Below are 23702 nucleotides of genomic sequence, written 5' to 3'. Positions count from 1 at the left end.
CCATCACTGGTATTAAGAGGAATAGTGCCCCATCATTTCTAGAAATAGTGTCCCATCGTTGGTGTCAGTGGAAGGAATGGTGCCCAATCATTGGTATCAGTGAGAGGAGGAATAGTAAGTCCCCAGTGGTTGGTATTAGTAGGAGGAAGAATAGTGCCCCATGGTTGGTATCGGTGAGAGGAGGAATAGTAAGTACCCAGTGGTTGGTATTAGTAGGAGGAAGAATAGTGCCCCATGGTTGGTATCGGTGAGAGGAGGAATAGTAAGTACCCAGTGGTTGGTATTAGTAGGAGGAAGAATAGTGCCCCATGGTTGGTATCGGTGAGAGGAGGAATAGTAAGTACCCAGTGGTTGGTATTAGTAGGAGGAAGAATAGTGCCCCATGGTTGGTATCGGTGAGAGGAGGAATAGTAAGTACCCAGTGGTTGGTATTAGTAGGAGGAAGAATAGTGCCCCATGGTTGGTATCGGTGAGAGGAGGAATGTCCACACACAGGACTGTACACGGACAATGATGGCAGGGAAGGTATTGGTTCCAGTAAGGATCCCCCCAGGATCAGCAATCCCCTCATATTATTGGGTGTTTGGGATGTCCCCGCCCCCAGTACTGTGTACAGACTTCCCCTCATATCACACACGGCTCTGTGTGAAGAAGTTAGACGGTCTGTGTGAGGAGCGGACGGGGCGGCCTGTATACTCACTGTATATATACTGTATACGGGGCTGTACACTGACTCTATACACCGTCCCGCCCCGGCTCTCCCCTCCTCCATCCTCCGGTCGGTGTCCCCTCTCCCCGGACTGAGGTACCATGTCCCAGCACAGTTCAGTCTCCGTGGTCCGGACCACCTCCAGCAGCAGTAACGTCCAGCAGAGCAGCCCGGGACTGGTGGACAGAGAATACCCCGGCTCCATCTCCGCCATCCTCAAGCTGTGCCAGGCGGTAAGAACCCTCCATTGTGTGTATGTGTAGGAGGACTACAACTCCCAGCAGACCCAGGGCCGCTTCCTCTTCTAGCACGTCTGTAGGGATGCTTCTTTATATAGTATATACTGTAGTTGGTGATATTATTAGTAAACTTAGCTGCTCTTGTCTGTCTTCTGTAAAAGTTACGTTTTCTTTGTGAATGTGCCCCCCCCCCCCCCCCCCGGCCGGGTGTCCTCTCCTGGGGAAGGGGGTCCCCTTTTCGGGGGACGGGCACCTGAATTAGAGGTATTTTTTTTAATCACCTGATTGGAGCCATAGGCTCTAATAGGTGTCAAAAAAGGTGAACAGCGAGTGCCACGCTTTCCTAACACTGAACAGCCTCTCTGCCATTTAGGTGCTTTAGGTGCTCCGGTCTGTTACCTGTCACCTGATTTGCTGAAATCCTATATCGGGCATCCAATCATAGGAGAGAACGGCAGGAGCGGGTGAGAGAAGACACCGGACACCGCTCCCTGCTTGCCGCCATCACCCGCTGCCCACCCTGAGACAGGGTAAGTGCCGGTGATCTGCCGTGCTGGTTCCAGGTATCACGGAAGTTCCAGCGCATGCGCGAACTGATGCGCTGAGATGGTTCCAGCTATCGGGAAAGTTCCTTCAAGCACTGCGCAGGTGCAAACTTGCTGACGTAAATCCCCGAACGGCGGCCGGCATCCAGGGCGACGTGGACTTAGAGGAAAGTGGCCAGTCGGCCTCACGTCCTCGCTGCGCTCGGACGGCTCGCTTCGCTCGCTCGGCCTCCTGGCTCTTTTTTTAACATCCTCCAATCCACGGGGATGTTAAAGAATGAGCCTGGATGTCGGGCGAGGTTCGGAGATTTCCGTCGGGAAGTTTGCGCCTGCGCAGTCAGTGAAGGAACTTCCCCCATAGGGGAACATTGAGGACAAGTCACCGGGCAGACAACGGGCGGGGGCAGGATAGTGGCAGCATTCAAATGGTACAATGGCAGCATTTGGGACACAGTGGCAGTGTTTAATGGGTACAGTAGCAGCATTTAATGGGCACAGTAGCAGCATTTAATGGGTACAGTAGCAGCATTTAATGGGCACAGTGGCAGCATTTGATGGGCAAAGTGGCAGCGTTTGGGCACAGTAGCTGCGTTTGATGGGCACAGTGGCAGCGTTTGATGGGCACAGTGGCAGTGTTTTATGGCAAAGTGGTTGCGTTTGATGGGCACAGTGGTTGCGTTTGATGGGCACAGTGGTTGCGTTTGGGCACAGTGGCAGCGTTTGGGCACAGTGGCAGCGTTTGATGGGCACAGTGGCAGCGTTTGATGGGCAGAGTGGCAGCGTTTGATGGCACAGTGGTTGCGTTTGATGGCACAGTGGCTGCGTTTGATGGCCCAGTGGCTGCGTTTGGAAGGCACAGTGGCTGCGTTTGATGGCACAGTGGTTGCGTTTGATGGCACAGTGGTTGCGTTTGATGGCACAGTGGTTGCGATTGATGGCACAGTGGCTGCGTTTGATGGCACAGTGGCTGCGTTTAGAAGGCACAGTGGTTGCGTTTGATGGCACAGTGGTTGCGTTTGATGGCACAGTGGCTGCGTTTAGAAGGCACAGTGGCTGCGTTTGATGGGCACAGTGGCTGCGTTTGATGGGCACAGTGGCTGCGTTTGATGGGCACAGTGGCTGCGTTTGATGGGCACAGTGGCTGCGTTTGATGGCACTGTGGCTGCGTTTGATGGCACAGTGGCTGCGTTTGATGGCACAGTGGCTGCGTTTGATGGCACAGTGGCTGCGTTTGATGGCACAGTGGCTGCGTTTGATGGCACAGTGGCTGCGTTTGATGGGCACAGTGGCTGCGTTTGGTACAGCGGCTGCATTTGATGGGCATAGTAAGGCTGTAATTGATGTTTTTTTTTTTTTTAGTTTGTTTGCACCCCTCAAAGATTTTGAGCACCAGCCGCCACTGATATACTGTATATCACGTGTCCTGTTATCTATTGGTAAAGGGGCATGTCGCTGGAATAGGGCCGCACTGACACCTAGTTCTGAGGAAATCAGATCCTACTTTCTTCATCTTAGGTCTGGATGTTAGGAAATGTTCCCCTTCCATAGGGATGAATGGCACAGCATTACAAGTCTCAGTGTATGAGTAAAAGCTGGAGCTGTCAGTAAGTAAACATAGCCTGGCATGTGGGCTTCCCACAGAGGAGGAGGGCAGACTTGTGTCATCAGTTACATGCTATATATGGCGAGTGAAGGATGCCCTCCGAATCTTATGTTATACAGTATATTTAGATCACAAGCAGTATACCCATCAGACATATACCGTATGGAGACCTCTGTGAACTGATGTCACTTTTATATTGTTTCTGCTGGTTAAAGAACATTCAGACAAACACAATCTACAATTGAATCCAGTGATTACAGATCTCATAGGGCCCTATAATAAGAATAGTGCCTGTTCCCATCTCAGTGCTGATTATTTATAAATATGACAGGTGTTGTTTTTGTTGGGTTTCAGTGTGTTTTTGTATGTTTTACTATTTCCAGATATATTCAAAGCAGAACTCCAGCCAAAAATAACAAGATAAAAATGAATAGCTCCAAAAAAAGCTTTAATAACAGAACACAGAACAATTCAGATTTCCCCCCACAATGCATTTTTCCTGTCACTAGATGCCCTCATTCTGATGGTCAGTAACATTCAAAACACTTCCTCTGTGCCCAGTTCATCCTGGACCATTTTGTGACTGGTCAGTGAAGGAAAGGAAGCGCAGTGATTAGCTCTTCTGTTTGTCACTCTGCTCTCTTCTCATCAGCATGCTTCTTGTCAGGATGTGAACTGATTGGGTTTTGTGCTGCTTCTTCCTCTCACACTCCAGCCCTGCTATAAAGATGCTGTTATCAGGTCACATTCAAGTCAGTGCAGTTTTGGGGAACAGCCTCATTCTTATTTGAATTGTACCGGTAAATCTGCTCTTCAGCTTATGACCAGTAAATTAATTCATGGGGTGGAGTGGCCATTATCAGTAGTTGTTTGTATACTGAGCATAACTGTGTTGTAAATTAGGGTTGTCCCGATACCGATACTAGTATCGGTATCGGGACCGATTCCGAGTATTTGCGGGAGTACTCGTACTCCCGCAAATACCCCCGATACCCAAATAGAATACTCCCCCCCCCCCGCCGTCAACGTCGCCTTTACGCCGCAACCCGCCGCCGTTACGCCGCTTCCCCGCTACCGCCGACTGTGTAATACGCGCCGGGAACATTACAGCTTTGAATAGCTGTAATGATTCGCGCCGCGCATAGACACTCCCCCTTGCTCGGGTGAACTGTCCAATCCCGAGCGAGGGGGAGTGTCTATACGCAGTGCGGCGCCAATCATTACAGCTATTCTAAGCTGTAATGTTCCCGGCGCGTATTACACAGTCGGCGGGATATGGGGGGAGACTTGGCTACATGGGGGGATACATGGCTGCATGGGGGGAGACATGGCTGCATGGGGGGAGACATGGCTGCATGGGGGGAGACATGGCTGCATGGGGGGAGACATGGCTGCATGGGCGGGATACATGGCTGCATGGGCGGGATACATGGCTGCATGGGCGGGATACATGGCTGCATGGGCGGGATACATGGCTGCATGGGCGGGATACATGGCTGCATGGGGGGGAGACATGGCTGCATGGGGGGGAGACATGGCTGCATGGGGGGGAGACATGGCGACATGGCTGCATGGGTGGGGAGACATGGCTGCATGGGGGGGAGACATGGCTGCATGGGGGGGAGACATGGCTGCATGGGGGGGGAGACATGGCTGCATGGGGGGGGAGACATGGCTGCATGGGGGGAGACATGGCTGCATGGGGGGATACATGGCTGTATGGGGGGAGACATGGCTGGATATGGGGGGACATGGCTGGATATGGGGGGACATGGCTGCATCTGTGGGGGGACATGGATGGATATGGGGGGGACATGGCTGCATCTGTGGGGGGACATGGCTGCATCTGGGGGGGACATGGCTGCATCTGGGGGGACATGGCTGGATATGGGGGGGGGACATGGCTGCATCTGGGGGGGGACATGGCTGCATCTGTGGGGGGACATGGCTGGATATATGTGGGGGGGACATGGCTGGATATATGTGGGGGGGACATGGCTGGATATATGTGGGGGGGACATGGCTGGATATATGTGGGGGGGACATGGCTGGATATATGTGGGGGGAAATGGCTGGATATATGTGGGGGGACATGGCTGGATATATGTGGGGGGACATGGCTGGATATATGTGGGGGGAAATGGCTGGATATATGTGGGGGGACATGGCTGGATATATGTGGGGGGAAATGGCTGGATATATGTGGGGGGACATGGCTGGATATATGTGGGGGGACATGGCTGCATTTGGGGACACATTTAAAAAAAAGTATCGGTATTCGGTATCGGTGAGTATTTGTAAAAAAGTATCGGTACTTGTACTCGGTCCTAAAAAAGTGGTATCGGGACAACCCTATTGTAAATAATTATTATCATTTACTCAGATTTCCATTTATCTCGGATTCCAAAATACTGGCCTAAGAAATAGATTGATAGTCCTGCAAGGGGAAAGGCTGATTGTGGGCACATGACCAAATAACTCCCACTAAACTGTACTGTGCTTTTAATCGCACTGCAGTGCATTGCGTTCCGAGATACATTGCATGGGGTGCTATTCACAATTAAAGCCACTACAAAATACCACTACCTGCTCTATATATACACTGTCACAACACCCACATGTGAATAGAATTGCAAAAAAGTAACTTCCCCAGAAACTGTAAATTTGGTTAGTTGTGGTTTGGAAAAGATGAACAGTCTGTCTTCTTTTACTTATGTGCCCTTTAGTATATTCACTGAGTGAAACCAGAATTTATCTGTAGCTGATTTTAGGAAAGTGCATTTATATTAGGCGTGTACTTTACTATAGAAAATTAGTCTTGTATAGGTAAAGTGGACCTTCATCCCCTTTTTCTACTTCCCATACTATTACTCCTCACCTCTTCCTTTCACACATTCGCTAATGAATACATATACAGTTTACAGCAGGGATATGCAATTAGCGCACCTCCAGATATTGCAAAACTACAAGTCCCATCATGTCTCTGCCTCTGGGTGTCATGCTTGTGGCTGTCAGAGTCTTGCTATGCCTCATGGGACTTGTAGTTCTGCAACAGCTGGAGGTCCGCTAATTGCATACCCTTGGTATATAGTATACCAGTCAGATCTGGTGTGACTACCATTTGCCTCACGCAGTGCAGCACATCTCCTTCGCATAGAGTTGATCAGGTTGCTGATTGCAGCCTGTGGATTGTTGGTCCATTTCTCTTCAATGGCTGTGCGAAGTTGCTGGATATTGGCAGGAACACGCTGTCGTATACACCGATCCAGAGCATCCAAAACATGCTCAATGGGTGACATGTCCGGTGAGTATGCTGGTCATGCAAGAACTGAAAGTGTTTTCAGCTTCCAGGAATTGTGTACAGATCCTTGCAACATGGGGCCGTGCATTATCATGCTGCAACATGAGGTGATGGTCGTGGATGAATGGCCAACAATGGGCCTCAGGATCTCATTGCGGTATCTCTGTGCATTCAAAATGCCATCAATAAAATGCACCTGTGTTCGTTGTCCATAGCATATGCCTGCCCATACCATAAACCCACCGCCACCATGGGCCACTCAATCCAAAATGTTGACATCAGCAAACCACTCAACTGACACAACGCCATACACCCTGTCTGCCATCTGTTAGTACAGGGATTCATCCGTGAACAGAAGACCTCTCCAAAGTGCCAGACGCCATTGAATGTCAGCATTTGCCCACTCAAGTTGATTAGGACGATGAACTGTACAGGCCGAGACCCCGATGAGGACTGCATGCAGATGAGCTTCCCTGATACAGTTTCTGACAGTTTGTGCAGAAATTCTTTGGTTATGCAAACTGATTGTTGCAGCAGCTTTCCGGGTGACTGGTCTCAGACGATCTTGTAGGTGGAGATGCTGGATGTGGAGGTCCTAGGCTGGTGTTGTGGTTACATGCGGTCTGCGGTAGGGTTGTCCCGATACCGATACTAGTATCGGTATCTGGACCGATACTGAGCATTTGCGCGAGTACTTGTACTCGCGCAAATGCTCCCGATGCTTCACCCGATACCTAGGATAAGAGGGAGCGAGGCATCGTGTAAACAGGAAGTCAGCGGGCGGAGTCGTGGGTGGAGTCAGCGGGCGGAGCTGTGGGAATCGTGGTCGGAGCAAAGATTCGAGCGAGTCCTGGTGCAAGTAAGCTGGGCGGAGTCGCGGGCGGGGTCAGCGGGCGGAGCTGTGGGCGGAATCGTGGTCGGAGCAAAGATCCGAGCGAGTCCTGGTGCAAGTAAGCTGGGCGGAGTCAGCGGGCGGAGCTGTGGGCGGAGTTGTCGTCGGAGCAAAGATCCGAGCAGAGTCCTGGTGCAAGTAAGCTGGCAGGGGTGGAGGGCGCAACACGCTATCATTGTCCAGTGATGCTATGTGTTGCCTTGAACGTCCCGACGCCCAAATTGGTACACCTGAACCTGGCCACATTAAGCCAGCAGCAGACATCTTGTTACACCCAGCCCATATAGTTTGAGCTGGGTGTAACAAGATGTCCGCTGCTGCTTTTATGCAGCCGAGTGCAGGGTGTACCAAAATGGGTGACGTAGGCAGTATAGTAAAATATTTTAGTTTTCCTTTTCCTCTCATGTAATTAAGTGCCAGATATCAGTGCCCAGCCATCTGCCAGTGCCCAGCCATCAGGTGCCATCTCTCAGTGCCATCTGTCAGTGCCATCTGTCAGTGCCCAGCCAGTGCCATCTGTCAGTGCCCAGACATCAGTGTCTATCCATCAGTGCCCAGACATCAGTGTCAGTGCCATCTGTCAGTGCCCAGCAATCAGTGGTCATCAGTCATTGCCCATCCATCAGTGCCACTGCCTGCCATTAATCAGTGCCAGCCATGAGTGCATGCCATCTATCAGTGCACTGCTCACCAATGCTGAATCAGTGCCACTTATCAGTGCCAGGTATCAGTGTGTGCCACCTATCGGTGCCCAGCCATCAGTGCCACTACCAGCCATCAGTCAGTGCCATCTTTTAGTGCCCATCAGTCAGTGCCATCTATAAGTGCCAGCCATTAATGCGTCACTGTCACATGACATTAAAAAAAATTATCGGTAATCGGTATCGGCGAGTACTTGAAAAAAAGTATCGGTACTTGTCTTAAAAATGTGGTTATTGGGACAACCCTAGTCTGCGGTTGTGTTGGCCGGTTGGATGTACTGCCAAATTCTCTAAAAAGGCCTTTGGAGTCGGCTTGTGGTAGGGAAATGAACATTCAATTTAATGGCAACAGCTCTGGTGGACATTCCTGCAGTCAGCATGCCAATTGCACGCTCCCTCAAAACTTGTGGCATTGTGCTGTGTGATAAAACGCCACATTTTAGAGTGGCCTTTTTATGTGGGGCACATCTGTGCAATTGTCATGCTGTCTAATCAGCATCTGTATATGCCACACCTGTGAGGTGGACGGATTATCTCAGCAAAGGAGAAGTGCTCACTAACACAGATGTAGACAGATTTGTGAACAATATTTGAGAGAAATGGGCCTTTTGTGTACATAGAAAAAGTCATAGATCTTTAGGTTCAGCTCACGAAAAAAAGGAGCAAACACAAAAGTGTTGCGTTTATAATTTTGCTCAGTGTATATACTGGAATCTTTACTTTTTTTAAACTAGTAATGGCGGCGATCAACAACTTATAATGGGACTGCGATATTGCGGCGGACAATCTGTCAATAACTGACGCTGGGGGGGAACTGACTTACTGTCATCACCAGTGACATTATTATCGGATTCCCTGGCTGGGAAGGGGTTGACACCTAGGGGGTTATATACAGCCTCACACTTCCAGATTTCTCATCTAGTCGAGAATAATGTAGCCCCCAACTGCCCGAAGCCTCCCAGATACTCACATCGTGCACCTTAGGGGGCTCAGGGGCATATGCCTAAGCATGTCATCTAGGGACCGGATGCAAAATCCAGGAAGAAATAGCAGGCTACCAAATTATGTAAGAACAATAGATGTTGGCATGGAACTGGGTGTGAAGCAGAGCTGCGAATCACAACAGAACAATGGTGAATTCGCTGGATCTGTGAGTAAATTTATGGAGCATTACCCAGTGAATAATTTAAGTATTACATTTTTTTATACTGGAAGCTGAAGTTCCTCTTTAATATTCTACTTTTATTTAACGGAAGTATCATCTTGTTTTCGGGACTGTAACATTTGCTTAAAAAGATGACTGTTTTTCAGCAGCAGCTCATTCCAATTTTTCCTTTGGTTACTGGAAATATTATGATTATTTTTCATTTTTACATGCCCAGCAACTGTCAGTAAACAAAAACGCATAATGCAAAAAGATTTATGCCAGGCGCAGGATACAAGAACTTAGGCATTCCAAACTTTGTTTGAAGCAAAGGCTTTTTGTAGTTGGCAGGTTGTCTTGTATATGCTTTGTATTCAAATGTGTTTATTATTGTGACTGTTTTGGCCTATGCCCAACTAAGCTTGCCAACCTGCCAGGTGCTAAATGTATTTGAAACTATTTGATAAAGCTGTACAAAGAGCAGCGATGAAGGGAATACCCAGTCGCAGCCGGGCAGATTCCACTTATTGTCACTTAAAACCCGAAACAAGGAAAAAGAGAACTGTCATCAATCACCATGCTCACCTACCAAAGGCCGATCCCAAGAACTAACCCTGGTTGACCATAGGGTTGCTGTTTTGGCTCTTGCTACCAAAGCCTCACTTTAAAGTGTATGGGGCAGATCCACATACATCTGTGCTGGGCGCAGCGTATCTAAGATACGCTACGCCGCTGTAACTTACTTGTAGTTGGTTTGAATCCTCAACGAATCCGCGCCATGAGTTACGGCGGCGTAGCTTATCTCTCGCGGCGTAAGGGCACAGAATTTTAATTCCGCGGGTAGGGGGCGTGTTTCATTTAAATGAAGCGCGTCCCTGCGCCGAACGAACTGCGCATGCGCCGTCCGTAAAAACTCCCAGGGTGCATTGCTCCAAATGACGTCGCAAGGACGTCATTGGTTTCGACGTGAACGTAAATGGCGTCCAGCCCCATTCACGGACGACTTACGCAAACGACGTAAAACTTTCAAAATTATATGCGGGAACGACGGCCATACTTAACATTGAGTACGCCACCATATAGCAGCTTTAACTATACGCCGGAAAAAGCCAGACGGAAACGACGGAAAAAAATGCGACGGCCGGTCGTATGTTCGTGGATCGTCGGAAATAGCTAATTTGCATACTCGACGCGGATTACGACGGGAACGCCATCTAGCGGTCGCCGAAAAATTGCATCTTAGATCCGACGACATACAAAGACGTACGCCTGTCGGATCTAGCCGAGATGCCGTCGTATCTTGTTTTGAGGATTCAAAACAAAGATACAACGCGGGAATTTTGAAATTACGCCGGCGTATCAGTAGATACGCCGGCGTAATTTCTTTGTGGATCTACCCCTATGTCTGCATCTACTGTACATAGTGAGCAAGGTACATGTGCATTCTGGTATCTAAAAATTGTTTTGGTGTCTCTTTGTATGCCAACATTTCTGGCGTTCTGTATGGTTGGGACAAGGCTGGACAAATCCTGTCCATCTGATTGTGGAAGCATTATAGTTAACAATTACTGCTAAGCCGGGCTGATGTGGAAATCATTACACTCTATTCCACCAATGTGGCCACGCGGGGAAAGAGGATGGATTAAAGCTGCATTGTTGCTGGCTCCTAAATTGTATTAAGATCTATCCAGGCCTAGGGTAGGGTGTGGCATTAAGGAGCATGTTGGAGGAATTCCTTAATTAACCACTTCCCGACCGCCTCATGTAGATATACGTCGGCAGAATGGCACGGACAGGCACATCAACATACCTGTACGTGCCTGCCTAGACGTGGGCCGGGGGTCCGATCGGGACCCCCCCCCGCTACACGCGGCGGTCGGATCCCCTCGGGGAGCGATCCGGGACGACGGCGCGGCTATTCGTTTATAGCCGCTCCGTCGCGATCGCTCCCCGGAGCTGAAGAACGGGGAGAGCCGTATGTAAACACGGCTTCCCCGTGCTTCACTGTGGCGGCGTATCGATCGAGTGGTCCCTTATATAAGGGAGACTCGATCGATGACGTCAGTCCTACAGCCACACCCCCCTACAGTTGTAAACACACACAAAGTTAACACTAACTCCTACAGCGCCCCCTGTGGTTAACTCCCAAACTGCAACTGTCATTTTCACAATAAACAATGCAATTTAAATGCATTTTTTGCTGTGAAAATGATAGTGGTCCCAAAAATGTGTCAAAATTGTCCGAAGTGTCCGCCATAATGTCGCAGTCACGAAAAAAACCGCTGATCGCCGCCATTAGTAGTAAAAAAAAAATAATTAATAAAAATGCAATAAAACTATCCCCTATTTGGTTTGCGCAAAATTTATAGCGTTTACAAATCGATAAACGCTTATTGCGATTTTCTTTTACCAAAAATAGGTAGAAGAATACGTATCGGCCTAAACTGAGGAAAAAAAAATGTTTAGATATGTTTTTGGGGGATATTTATTATAGCAAAAAGTAAAAAATATTGAATTTTTTTCAAAATTGCCGCTCTATTTTTGTTTATAGCGCAAAAAATAAAAACCGCAGAGGTGATCAAATACCACCAAAAGAAAGCTCTATTTGTGGGGAAAAAAGGACGCCAATTTTGTTTGGGAGCCACGTCGCACGACCGCGCAATTGTCTGTTAAAGCGACGCAGTGCCGAATTGTAAAAACCCCTTGGGTCATTTAGCTGCATATTGGTCCGGTCCTTAAGTGATTAAAAAAAAAAATTGTGATGACAAGTGAGATAATAAGATCTTTTCAGTGCCCTTAGAAGTTTTGTCAACGACAAATACCTTGGAGAAAACCTAGGAGCTTATCCATAAAATTCTGATAACAGGGACAAGGAAGCTTGGGCAAGTCAGTTTGGGCTAGGGTTGCCACCTGCCCAAGTTTAAACCAGACTGTCCTGTTTAGAAACTGCTTTTTTCTTGGGGAGGCTGTGGACATTATTTTATGAAGCCTCACAAACATGGAGGCATTGCACTACAACCATGACCCACTCCCTATACAGCTGACTGTGTAGTTTGGAGGGCAAACAAGTCTACCTGCAGCCTATCCCGTGCAGCCCGCTCTGCGTATGTTGTGTGCTGTGCATTCTTGTAGATCAGAGCTTCCATCCCATAATGTCTAACAAATCTGTAGCATTTTCCAACCCCTGACTTCAATCTGAGCTTTGAAGGAACAAAGCAAACAACTGTTGAGAAGCATGTAATGGAAACTCCTATTCTGGCTGCTGGATTGCATGTTAGTCACAGTGAAGCTAAGTAGGTTGTTGATTTATTGACTGAACTAGTGGAGGTAAACGGAAAACACTTTTATTATTCAGGGGCTCATGTTGCACTGGCGACAAAAATGCATTGTCATTTTTTGAATTGAAACATTTTCTAAACACAATGCATCTAGGAACTACAGCTTGTCCTTGGACCTGCCCTAGCTTGTGTTTGGACAATGAAAGAAAAGCAGGATGCTGGTGATGCCATCACTTTTCTCTGTTCTCCTCTCAGTAAATTACTTGGACAGCTGTACACAAAACAATAGAGCAGAAGTCTGTGGCCTGTTAACGGGTCAGGCCGCATGGTGGGGGTGGGTGGCAGGCAAGCGAGTGAGGCTTGAATTGTATTTGTGGCCACTCACATTGCTGCCTCTTGTCTGGTCGGCGGTGGTATTTCAATGCCATCAGGATCTCACCATGTTGGCCACTATGCTTGTGTTCCTGCTGCGGTCTCTACTGTCTCTGGGGCAATAGCAGGGCCAGCCCAGAAGGGCTCAGGAAGGTGAGATAAACCTCACTGACTTGCCATTGCGCCATCTACCTGGTATATACCTTTTGTGCTCTGCTGCTTGAGTCACTATGTGCCCTTCATTGGAACAGGCGCTCTGCTGCTCCCCTTCACCCAAGCCAGGACCCCCAGACAGGTGAGCACTGCCGGAGCCACTCATGGAATCTGCAATACCGACAGTCAACATTTACCAATGAAGGGAACTTTGTATTGGTAGCCATGGTCGAAAGTAGTGTAAGGCTTGCTGCAGATTTGCATGTGGAACCCCCACAGAAATAGACATTCACAGCTGGCACTCCAATGTTACATTAGTGTTGTTGTAGTTCATTTTCATGGCAAAGAGGGATTTTGCAAATACTGTATTTATTGGCGTATAACACTCACTTTTTTACCTTGAAAATAGAGGGTAAACTGTGCCTGCGTGTTATACACAGGGGGCTGTGGATAGTTTTTTTCCTGAAACTTTCCTCTTAGGCCTAGTACACACGAGAGGATTTATCCGCGGATACGGTTCAACGGAGCGTTTCCGTGGATAAATCCTCTCGAGGATTTCCGCGGATTTGGATCCGATGGAGTGTACTCACCATCGGATCGAAATCCGCGCCGAAATCACATCGCGATGACGTGTCGCGCCGTCGCCACGATGATGACGCGGCGACTTGCGCGACGCTGTCATATAAGGAATTCCACGCATGCGTCGAATCATTACGACACATGCGGGGGATCCATTCGGACGGATTGATCCGGTGAGTCTGTACAGACCAGCGGATCAATCCGTTGGGATGGATTCAAGCGGATAGATTTTAAAGCATGTCTTCAAATTTTTATCCGCTTGAAATCCATCCCAGGGGATAAAAATCCGCGGAAACAGATCCGCTGGATTGTACACACCAGGGGATCTATCCGCGGGAGCCGGTCCGTGGATCAATTCCAGCGGATGGATCCTCTCGTGTGTACGGGGCCTTAAAGTTAGGGTGCGTGTTATACGCCGATAAATACGGTAATTGCATTTCTCTGATCACTCTTTATAACATTCTGGAGTATATGCAATTTGCCATCATAAATACTGAGGCATATCAAAAATTGGGAGAGAAAAAAAGAATTGGTCAAAAAGGAATACGGATAAATATGACTGCAATTTATTAATTATCCACATAAAAAACACATTAATAACACAAAAAGTGCCAGTATCTCCACAGCACTAATAAAATTAGACGTTAGTCTAAACAAGGACAAGTGGCCACCACAATCATACACACAGCTTACATACACCTGCAGGAATCAAAGAACTGGGGCATGATAAAGAATATATAAATCACAGGGCTAGATTGAGGATAGTATAGCTGCAAAAAAAATCTGTGAAGCTAGATACAGTTCCAATCAATTCTATCACCAGGTCATAGAGGACAAATTCCACATGGAGATGAAGTAGATAGAACTACAATTCAATAGTAGACAGCAGCAAGTAAGTCATTGGAAACACTGCTAGTTTGGCAGTGATAGGTGTGATTACCATATAATGGGATCTGTTTGAACCAAGCAAGGATTGCTGTAGAGGCTGCAATCAGCAAGATGTACCATACTTCGGTACAGCTGAAAAACCAGATCACAATATCAAAAACTGCTTATTGCTTAGATCTTACCACCCTTGGAAAGTAGTCAGTATCTGTAGATTTCAGAGATTCCTCTGGTTACAGAGGCCGGCGTTTTTTTGCAGATTCCTTCAGTGGTATGGTGGGAGGTGCGCCCTCAGATCAGGTCCTCTGCATACCAAGGCCAGACCATTCAGTTCCAGGGTGAATAGATGCCTTTGTAATGTCTTTGAATGCCAGTAGATGGCAGTGTAGATAGGCAATAAGAAGTCAGCATGCAGTTTTAAATACTTGCTGTGTGTCTCAAAGTGATGTCCGTGCAGTGGTGTATGCTGCAGTAAAAATAGATTCTTAAGTTGGGAGAGAAGGCCCCCAGTAAAAATATAATCAAGTGGCTGTAGTGGTGGTCAGTCCTGCTTCATCGCTGATAAGCGTGATGCTTACATGTTTCGATCCTAACAGATCTTCATCGGAGCATAGATGTGTGTTCAAGATCTCCCATTAAATAGCCCAGGGTCATTAGTAATTGTTTGATTTCAGCTGGGTTAATTAGAAATCAGATACATCCAACACAGTGACATTCAAGACAAACAGACTAACTAGTGGAGTGATATGGTAGCTTTTGCCGGATTTTTTTAAAAATACCCAAGTAAAAAATAAAATTAAAGTAGTGAATATAAAGAATTATTATCTTATCACATTAGAAATAAAGATTGTATAGCAGGGTGTATCCTGTTAATAGGGAAGATGACACTGGTTTGAGGAAAAATGGTATAGGTAAATCTAAAAAGGTATATATCAACCAATGAGGTTATTAACCATTTACATCGCAAAGGGATAATTTACATAGATTTCCATTCCTCACTCAGTGCCATATCTTCCGATTTTGCACACAGGTATTGCATATAGTTTGAAGGCACTCAGGTATAAGTCTCATATTTAGCTATAGTAGAATAACAAATTGCCAGTAATGGATGCCTTTTTCATGAAAACATACAGAATACTTAGATTGAACATTTTTTTAGAGTCATCCCATTAAATGGGGGGGTATATATAGGCAAAAGATCAGCTAAACTTGAAAAGGATAGAATGACCCACAGTAATATTCCATTCAATATGGCAGCATAGGTCATGTACCCTAGATAATTTAAGCTAGACATAGAGGGTATTTCAACAACCATAGTAATACCTGTGACCCATAAAGGGCGATCTAGGGGTCCAAAAAGACCGCTAGATTGCATTCATTATTTAACCCCTGAGGCTGGAGACTGCCTATATTGTATATCCACATTTTCTCTTTGCGATAGAGAATCCTGTCAAAATCGCCCCTCCTTGGGGGTAGATTAAGCCTGTAGATACCCCTACATCTAAGTCCATCCGGGACACCATTGTGGTATTTTAGAAAGTGTAGAGATAGTGGTCGATCGTCATCTTTTTTGTTAATGCTTTGGACATGTTCGCTTAGGCGGATTTTCAGTTGACGTTTAGTCTTACCGACATACATCAGACCGCACGGACAGGTGAGTAGGTAGATTACTCGAGTAGTCGAGCAGTTAATGAAACTGTTGATTCTGAAGTGTTTAGTGCCATCGGCACTATGAAAGGTATCAGTTTTTTCTATATATTTACACATGGAGCATCTACCACAGGGATACATCCCTTTTAGAGGTGGCAGATCTGTAAGCCAGTTGGATTTAGTAGTTCTCTGGTACTCAGAGTGTACCAGACAGTCTTTTAAGTTAGTGGATCTTCTTGCTGTTAGAAGGGGACGATCACCAACAAAACTTCCCAAGATGGGTGCTTCAGATAGTATGTGCCAGTGCTGATTAAGTATGGATTTTACCTTTTCCCACTGTTCACCATATTTTGTTATTATCCTGATTGGGGTGGTTTGAGTTTTAGGTGCTTGTAACCTATCCACACTTCGTTTAGCAAGAAGATCCTTTCTATCCGTTTGGTATGCACGTTTCTTGGCTTTGCGAATGCAGTTATGAGAGTATCCTCTCTCCCTAAACCTGCTGTACAGGTCTTGCGATTCAGATGCAAAGTCATTTTCGTTAGAACAGTTCCTTCGAGTTCGGAGGAACTGTCCAACTGGAATACCATGAATAAGCGATCTAGGGTGGTCACTGGTAGCATAGAGGAGTGTATTCGCTGCAGTCTCTTTTCTAAAGGTTTTGGTCAGAATTTTTCCATTTTGGGCGAATAGGGTTAGATCAAGGAAAGACAAGGATTCCCTATGCCAGGTATAGGTCAGCCTTATATTCCTCTCATTCTGGTTTAGTTCTTCCATGAATGAATCAAGCTCTTGGGGGGTACCCACCCAGATCATGATCACGTCATCAATGTACCTCAGCCACAGACAACAGTGGCCGAGGTACAAAGATGAGGCGTACACTATTTCATGTTCCCAAAGCCCTAGATGTAAACATGCATAGGATGGAGCCCAAGGGGCTCCCATTGAGGTTCCCCTAGTCTGGCGATAGTTTGTATTCATGAATTGGAAGCAGTTATGCTCAAGCATAACTGCTTCCAATGAGTCCCCACTCATGGGGTATCGACGTATACAGGGATTCAACGTCGATCCCCACGAGTAGGGCCCCGTGGGGTAAGACCACCCCATCAAGATGACTCAGAACATCCCGAGTATCCTGAACATAAGAGGGATGATCTGATGATGATCTGGTTAGTGTGACTAATGCAGGATTGCCTCTTGTCACCTAACTTTGACTGCTTTGGATGAGTCACCATTGCCTACATTTTTGTGAATTATTTTGGATAAATACTGAGGCAGCAGACTTTGTGAATATTAATATTTGTGTCATTCGCAAACATTTGGCCACAACTGTATATTATTTAATGACTATTTATATAATTACTATATAAAATCAATGATTTTGTAAAAATGTATTTCTGTTGTGGCAGCCTTTAAAGCTACATTTCGCATGCTTCTTACCTAGTTATATGGGTAATATTTTAATTTTTGCTTTTATTTAAAATGTATTTATTTCATGAGACTTTCTACAAAAGTAAAAGTCACATTTACCTGCTGAGCGTCCTTTGCTAGACACAATTGTTCTACAGTCTTCTGTCTGTGTGCATATATCATGTTACAGAATAAATGGGCCTTTTCTCTGGAGCGCTAGGAAACCGTACACAGATTTTGTTATGTACTACTCCGTTAAATATCACCTTGTCTTCTGAAATTCCATTTACAGAAATTTCTAAAGCCTCTTATTTAACGTGTTTATAGAACATTCCAAGTTGGTGAACAGCGAGGATTCACAAGCTGCCAGTACTAGTAAATAAAGTCGGCTATAAAAAGTTGCAGTCTGATGTTAGTTTGGTAAAACACTCTGTACTTCTGTAATAATGGAGTAAAACTTCCAGATGTTCAGGAGATAATCTGCATTTAGGTGAAGCTACTTGTCAAAAAAATATAACCCAGCGCATATATATTAAAAGCTGTCACTGTGCAAGCTGAACCAGTATTGAGACTACAGCCAGCAGTTCTGTGGAAAATTAGAACAGCAATGTGACTTACTTACAAAAAGTTATGAAACGATTTTCCTTGGCAACTTCTTGTTTTGCTGATTTTTTATGAGATTTCACTGGCTGCACCCCAGATATATCTAAAACTGTCATATATTGGTCTGCAAAGTTAAAAATGGCTATTTGGTTTCAGTAATTGTGTAATTGTGTTAATTGTAAGAGTAGTTAACTTTGTACATATTATTATTATTATTATTATATATGTAGTATGGTGGCTCCATGAACAGATATCTCTATACATGCACCTGTCATACCTACATACCTCCGTAGAACTGATTTTATTAAGTGGGTGTAAGGGGAAAAAGGTTTGTGATGAAAGAAGAAACGCTTTAATAAATATGAAAAACATCACCGTACTAGATAGCAGTGTAAAGAAAGTCCATGTTACACATCACTAAGATCCCAATGTAAAACAGTTCCCCAAAAAAAGTACACTTGAAGACAATGGCCCGGATTCACAAAGACTTACGCCGACGTATCTACTGATACGCCGTCGTAAGTCCAAATGAGCGCCGTCGTATCTATGCGCTGATTCTTTAAATGAGATACGCCTGAATTTTGCCAAGATACGACCAACGTAAGTCTCCTACGCCATCGTATTTTGGGTGCATATTTACGCTGGCCGCTAGGGGCGCTTTTGTTGATTTACGCGTTGAATAGGTTAATGAGCAAGATACGCCGATTCACAAACGTACTTGAGCCCGTCGATGTAATCTACGTCGTTTACATAAGGCGTTTTTCCGGCGTAAAGTTAAACCACCAAAAAGCTGGTCTAAGTCGTTTAGGGTATGGACGTCGGAACTGCCGTCGGAGTTTACGTTGTTTACGTAAGTCGTACGTGAATGGGGCTGGGCGTAGGTTACGTTCACGTCAAAAGCATTGAGCCGACGTATCTTAGGGAGTATTTGCGACATGATTCTGAGCATGTCCGCGCATGCGCCGTTCGTTCGGCCATGCATTTACATGGGGTCACGCTTCATTATAAAACTACACGCCCACTGCCTTGCTACTTTGAATTAGGCGGGCTTACGCCGGACATTTTATGTTACGTCGGCGAAAGAAAGGGAGCAAGTGCTTTGTGAATACAGTACGAGCCTCTCTGTTACGTCAGCGTAGCACATATCAGATGCGCTACGCCACTCTAAAGATACACCGATCTCTCTGAATCTGGCCCAATAAAGTGTATCCTATGCCAGTGAGTCAAAGTCCACCACAGATATCTCTTATGGTCATGTATGGCGTATGTTGTTATACACATGCACCACAATGGCACTCTTCAGGAACCACCCACTGGTTGCAGGCTTGACATAGGTTCATTTTAGGCACTCCGCTGTATACAAACGTGGCCCAAAAAGCACTCAAAAATTCCTCACATATGTCTCACTCCAAGTCCCCCACGCAACCACACAAAAAAAAAAAGAGAGAGAGAAGAAGACCCATGTAAATCTGCCATAAATTTTATTAAAAAGAACTAAAAGTGCACTCACATGAGGAGGAAAAAAAACAGCACTGTATATACAAGTCGACCGAATTCCACCTTTTGGGGACACTTCCAGTATGTGACAACGTTAGCGTAGCTCCACCCTGTTTAGTTTAGTAAAAAATTAAGTTTTCAAATGACAAAGACACTATGTACTGTCATCTCCTTAATGGAAGCAAAGCAGAAACCAAACCTTGACCTGCATCAAGGATGGCCACCGCAAAACCAAGCCTCATTTTAGGTCTAAGATGGCCACCGCAGTGCCACAGAAGGACCAAGCATTATTCTGAATTTGAAAATGGCTTCTAATATAAGGTGACCAGATTTTTTTAATTAAATCCAGGGACAAGCCAAACAAGAACTCGACGAGGAAAACGATGTGTTTCGCCTGCCGAGTTCCTCGGTCGTGTGTACGAGGCCTTAGAATTTTTTGAGATATGATTACCAAATGTTATAAAGATAAGATAGAGAAAAAAACTGAGTGCAGAGTTCAGGATTGCGTCACATAAAGAAGGCAGGGCTAAGAAGTGCTCAGGAGCGTGCTACATAAAGAATGCAGGGCTCAGGAGTGAACTTCATAAAGAATTCAGGGCTCAGGAGTGAACAACATAAAGAATGCAGGGCTCAGGAGTGAACTTCATAAAGAATTCAGGGCTCAGGAGTGAACAACATAAAGAATGCAGGGCTCAGGAGTGAACTTCATAAAGAATTCAGGGCTCAGGAGTGAACAACATAAAGAATTCAGGGCTCAGGAGTGAACTTCATAAAGAATTCAGGGCTCAGGAGTGAACAACATAAAGAATGCAGGGCTCAGGAGTGAGTGCCCATCTATGCAGCCTGACCAGTGCACATGAATTCAGCCTCACCAGTGCCCATCTGTGCACCCTTACCAGTGCCCATCTGTGCAGCCTGACCAGTGTCCAGCAATGCAGCCTGACCAGTGCAGGGGATCACAGAGAAGAGAGGTAGAGAAGAACCTGCCGGATCATCACACAAGCCAGTGATAGACAGCACATGTCCCGGAATTGGACAAGTGTGCTGTCTATCAAAGGAGCCAAATCAGGAGGCAGGACTTTGTGTGATGGCCGATTCAAATTAGAACAGTCACAGCGGGCGTTGCCAGCCTGACACCCCCCAGTGTGTGGCACCCGGGGAGGACTGCCCCTCGTTGGTATGCCACTGGTTTCAGCACCCCCCTTGCCTCAGCAGCCACCCAGGATCGGCCCTGCACCTAGTGCCCACCCTGCCTGCCGAGGACAAAAACGGGGACATACTTGCTCCGGGAACAGTGTCCTCAGTTTAGGGACTGACCCCGGAAACCGGGGACATCTGGTCACCCTATTCTAATACCTAAATACCTTGATCTGAATCAAAGATGGCCACCAAAATACCAAGCTAGATGTAAAATGGGCACCGCAATACCACAAAGGATCAAGCCTCTTTCTGAATTCAAATGGTTTCTGATGACTGAATACCATTACTAGTGCCATCTTGAGGAAATGTATAGTAACTACTTTATAATATTGAAAATTATGATTATAAAAAAAACTGCATGAAGCTATGAAAATTATTAAATAATGATTCATCTGATATCCCTGGGGTGCCAAAAATTAAACAAACATCTCAAATTCATGTCTAACAATAAATATAAAAATGTAAGTGCATCATTTCATATATTAATAACATTCTAAATATAGTGGATAGGATATTACCGCGCTACCAAAGAGGAGGGAAGGGTGGGGGGAGGGGGTTAGGAGGGAAAAGAAAAGGGGGGAGGGGAAGAGAGAGATAGAAAGGGAATACTGCTGCAACACTGAAGGTGTATCAAACCCAAAATTGTTAAAATAAATAAATAGTGTTGCGCTGTGTGATAGGGTAGATGAATGAAAGAAAGGACAGTTGCTATAACTGATTTGTGAACATCAAAAAATATTAATCGCTGATATAGGTGATACAAATGACATCCAATTAAAAATACAAAAATACAGAGTGCTCAGTGATAATGAAGCATGCACTGCTATATAGTAGCAAACCTAAAGCAACACACATGAGTGATAATAAGAAATCGCATCAGTGTCCATGCAGAAAAACAGCAAAAACCAATGCTGTTTAAAAGATCAAAATATCAAAGGAACAATCAACAATGAAGTGCTGGTGCTTATGCCGAAATATTCAGCATGAAGGTAGTGCAGAGAAGGAATTCCAATATCCTTTTGAAGTTTTAGTGAGGGTGTCCACTTACCTTACTGCTGTAAGGTAACAGCATGTATATTATGGCCAACGGTGTTCCAGTCGTTTCAGAACGTGGTATGTCCCAATGAACTGTAATCTCTCTCTGTGAATAAAGTACCCCTCAGGAGTCACGTCCAATGGACAACAATGACCCTCACCCAGGGAGGTAAAAAGCGCCAATAGTGCAGTATCATTTAAAAGTTTTTAATAATAAAAAAAAGGCATACACTATGGTACTCACATGAATGCAATAAAAACAGGCATTAAAACAAGTGGCGAGTTTTCAAGCGTCACCTCCGCTACCTCTTAGTGGACTCTGGACTCGGCCAGACTCTGGACTTTGAGTCCAGAGTCCACTAAGAGGTACCAGAGGTAAGGTAAGGGGGCACCCTCACTAAAACTTCATAAGGATATTGGAATTCCTTCTCTGCACTTCATTCATGCTGAATATTTCGGCATAAGCACCAGCACTTTATTGTTGATTGTTCCTTTGATATTTTGATCTTTTAAACAGCATTGGTTTTTGCTGTTTTTCTGCATGGACACTGATGCGATTTCTTATTATCACTCATGTGTGTTGCTTTAGGTTTGCTACTATATAGCAGTGCATGCTTCATTATCACTGAGCACTCTGTATTTTTGTATTTTTGATTGGATGTCATTTGTATCACCTATATCAGCGATTAATATTTTTTGATGTTCACATATCAGTTATAGCAACTGTCCTTTCTTTCATTCATCTACCCTATCACACAGCGCAGCACTATTTATTTATTTTAACATTCTAAATATACAATATTGATACAGGAGTAAGAAAAATGTATTAGGAATTAAAATCAGTAAAATCAACAAATTCAAAAACCAATAGATTAGATAGAGAGAGAATATTCGCTATTGTTAATAAAGGCGAGCACTTTATAGGTTGCCACATAAATAAAGGAGATGAGTACTAGACACAGTTTACAATAGTACAATATTTTGTATACTTTTATACACAAGACTCTAGTACTCATTTCCTTTATTTAGGGCTTATATGTGGCAACCTATAAAGTCCTCTCTTTTGTTTTTGTTTTTGTTTGAGTCTAACATTTCTTGTATGTGGTGCTACGTCAACAGCCTGTGGTTCATTTTGTACTGTATTGTTAATAAAAGCATTGAAACCTCAATCAATGTTTATACCATATTGTGAATAGACCTTCAGGTTATAAAATAAAATCTATTTTCTCTCCAAATGATACACTTCTCTCTTTGGCGCTGCCTCTAGCACGGTGGTGTTTTTCATATTTGTTAAAGAGCAGCTAATTATTGTTTACTGATTAGTATGCTATGGTAAATATCGCCTAGCGTGCTTGCAGCTAATGTTCCTAAAATTTCTGTTTCACAATTAGCGTGGTTTCTTTTATCATATATCCACTGGGTCTAATGCACATGTTCTCTCCACATGTTTTCTTCCAGACATTAGCTATAGATTATTGGGTTGCAATAATGGCTTGTTTGTGTTGCCCTTTTCTTATATAATCTTTATTTAAAGAATGTTTAATATTTTAAAATATTAGACCACCCAAATGGTCTGAATCATACATCTTGACAACGAATATTATAGTCACAGTTTACGGTCTTGCATTATCTCAGTGTGTAGTATAAAAGATTTTCTAACAACTAAAATTAATTCTGAAAAAGGAAAAATAAATGAAATGCAGTATCCTTACTGAAAGCATATCAGTTTGCATTCTATAATATCGGATTTAAGATTGTATGTTAGGAAATGGAACTATCATTAGGGAAAAGAAAGCAATGGAAAGAAAAGATCTGTGTCGTAACAACTCCAGATAGAAGGAAACATCTAAAAATATCCACTAAACATAAAAATAACAAAAAATAACCCATCTAGGACACAGACCCA

The 23702-nt window shown here is 45.0% G+C and overlaps 1 protein-coding gene across 1 annotated transcript in view; it reads left to right on the top strand.

The window, feature by feature from the left end:
- Positions 1–696: 696 nt before the first annotated feature.
- Positions 697–23702, top strand: part of CMTM7 (CKLF like MARVEL transmembrane domain containing 7) — a 63481-nt gene continuing 40475 nt past the window's right edge. The window contains exon 1 of the mRNA XM_040353081.1: positions 697–942. Coding sequence (XP_040209015.1) covers positions 811–942 — 132 coding nt within the window. The 5' untranslated portion in view covers positions 697–810. The remainder of the gene's footprint in view (positions 943–23702) is intronic.

This window comes from Rana temporaria, chromosome 5 (assembly GCF_905171775.1).
Source record: "Rana temporaria chromosome 5, aRanTem1.1, whole genome shotgun sequence".
Lineage (NCBI taxonomy): Eukaryota > Metazoa > Chordata > Amphibia > Anura > Ranidae > Rana > Rana temporaria.
This window is presented reverse-complemented; position numbering and strand designations above follow the sequence as displayed.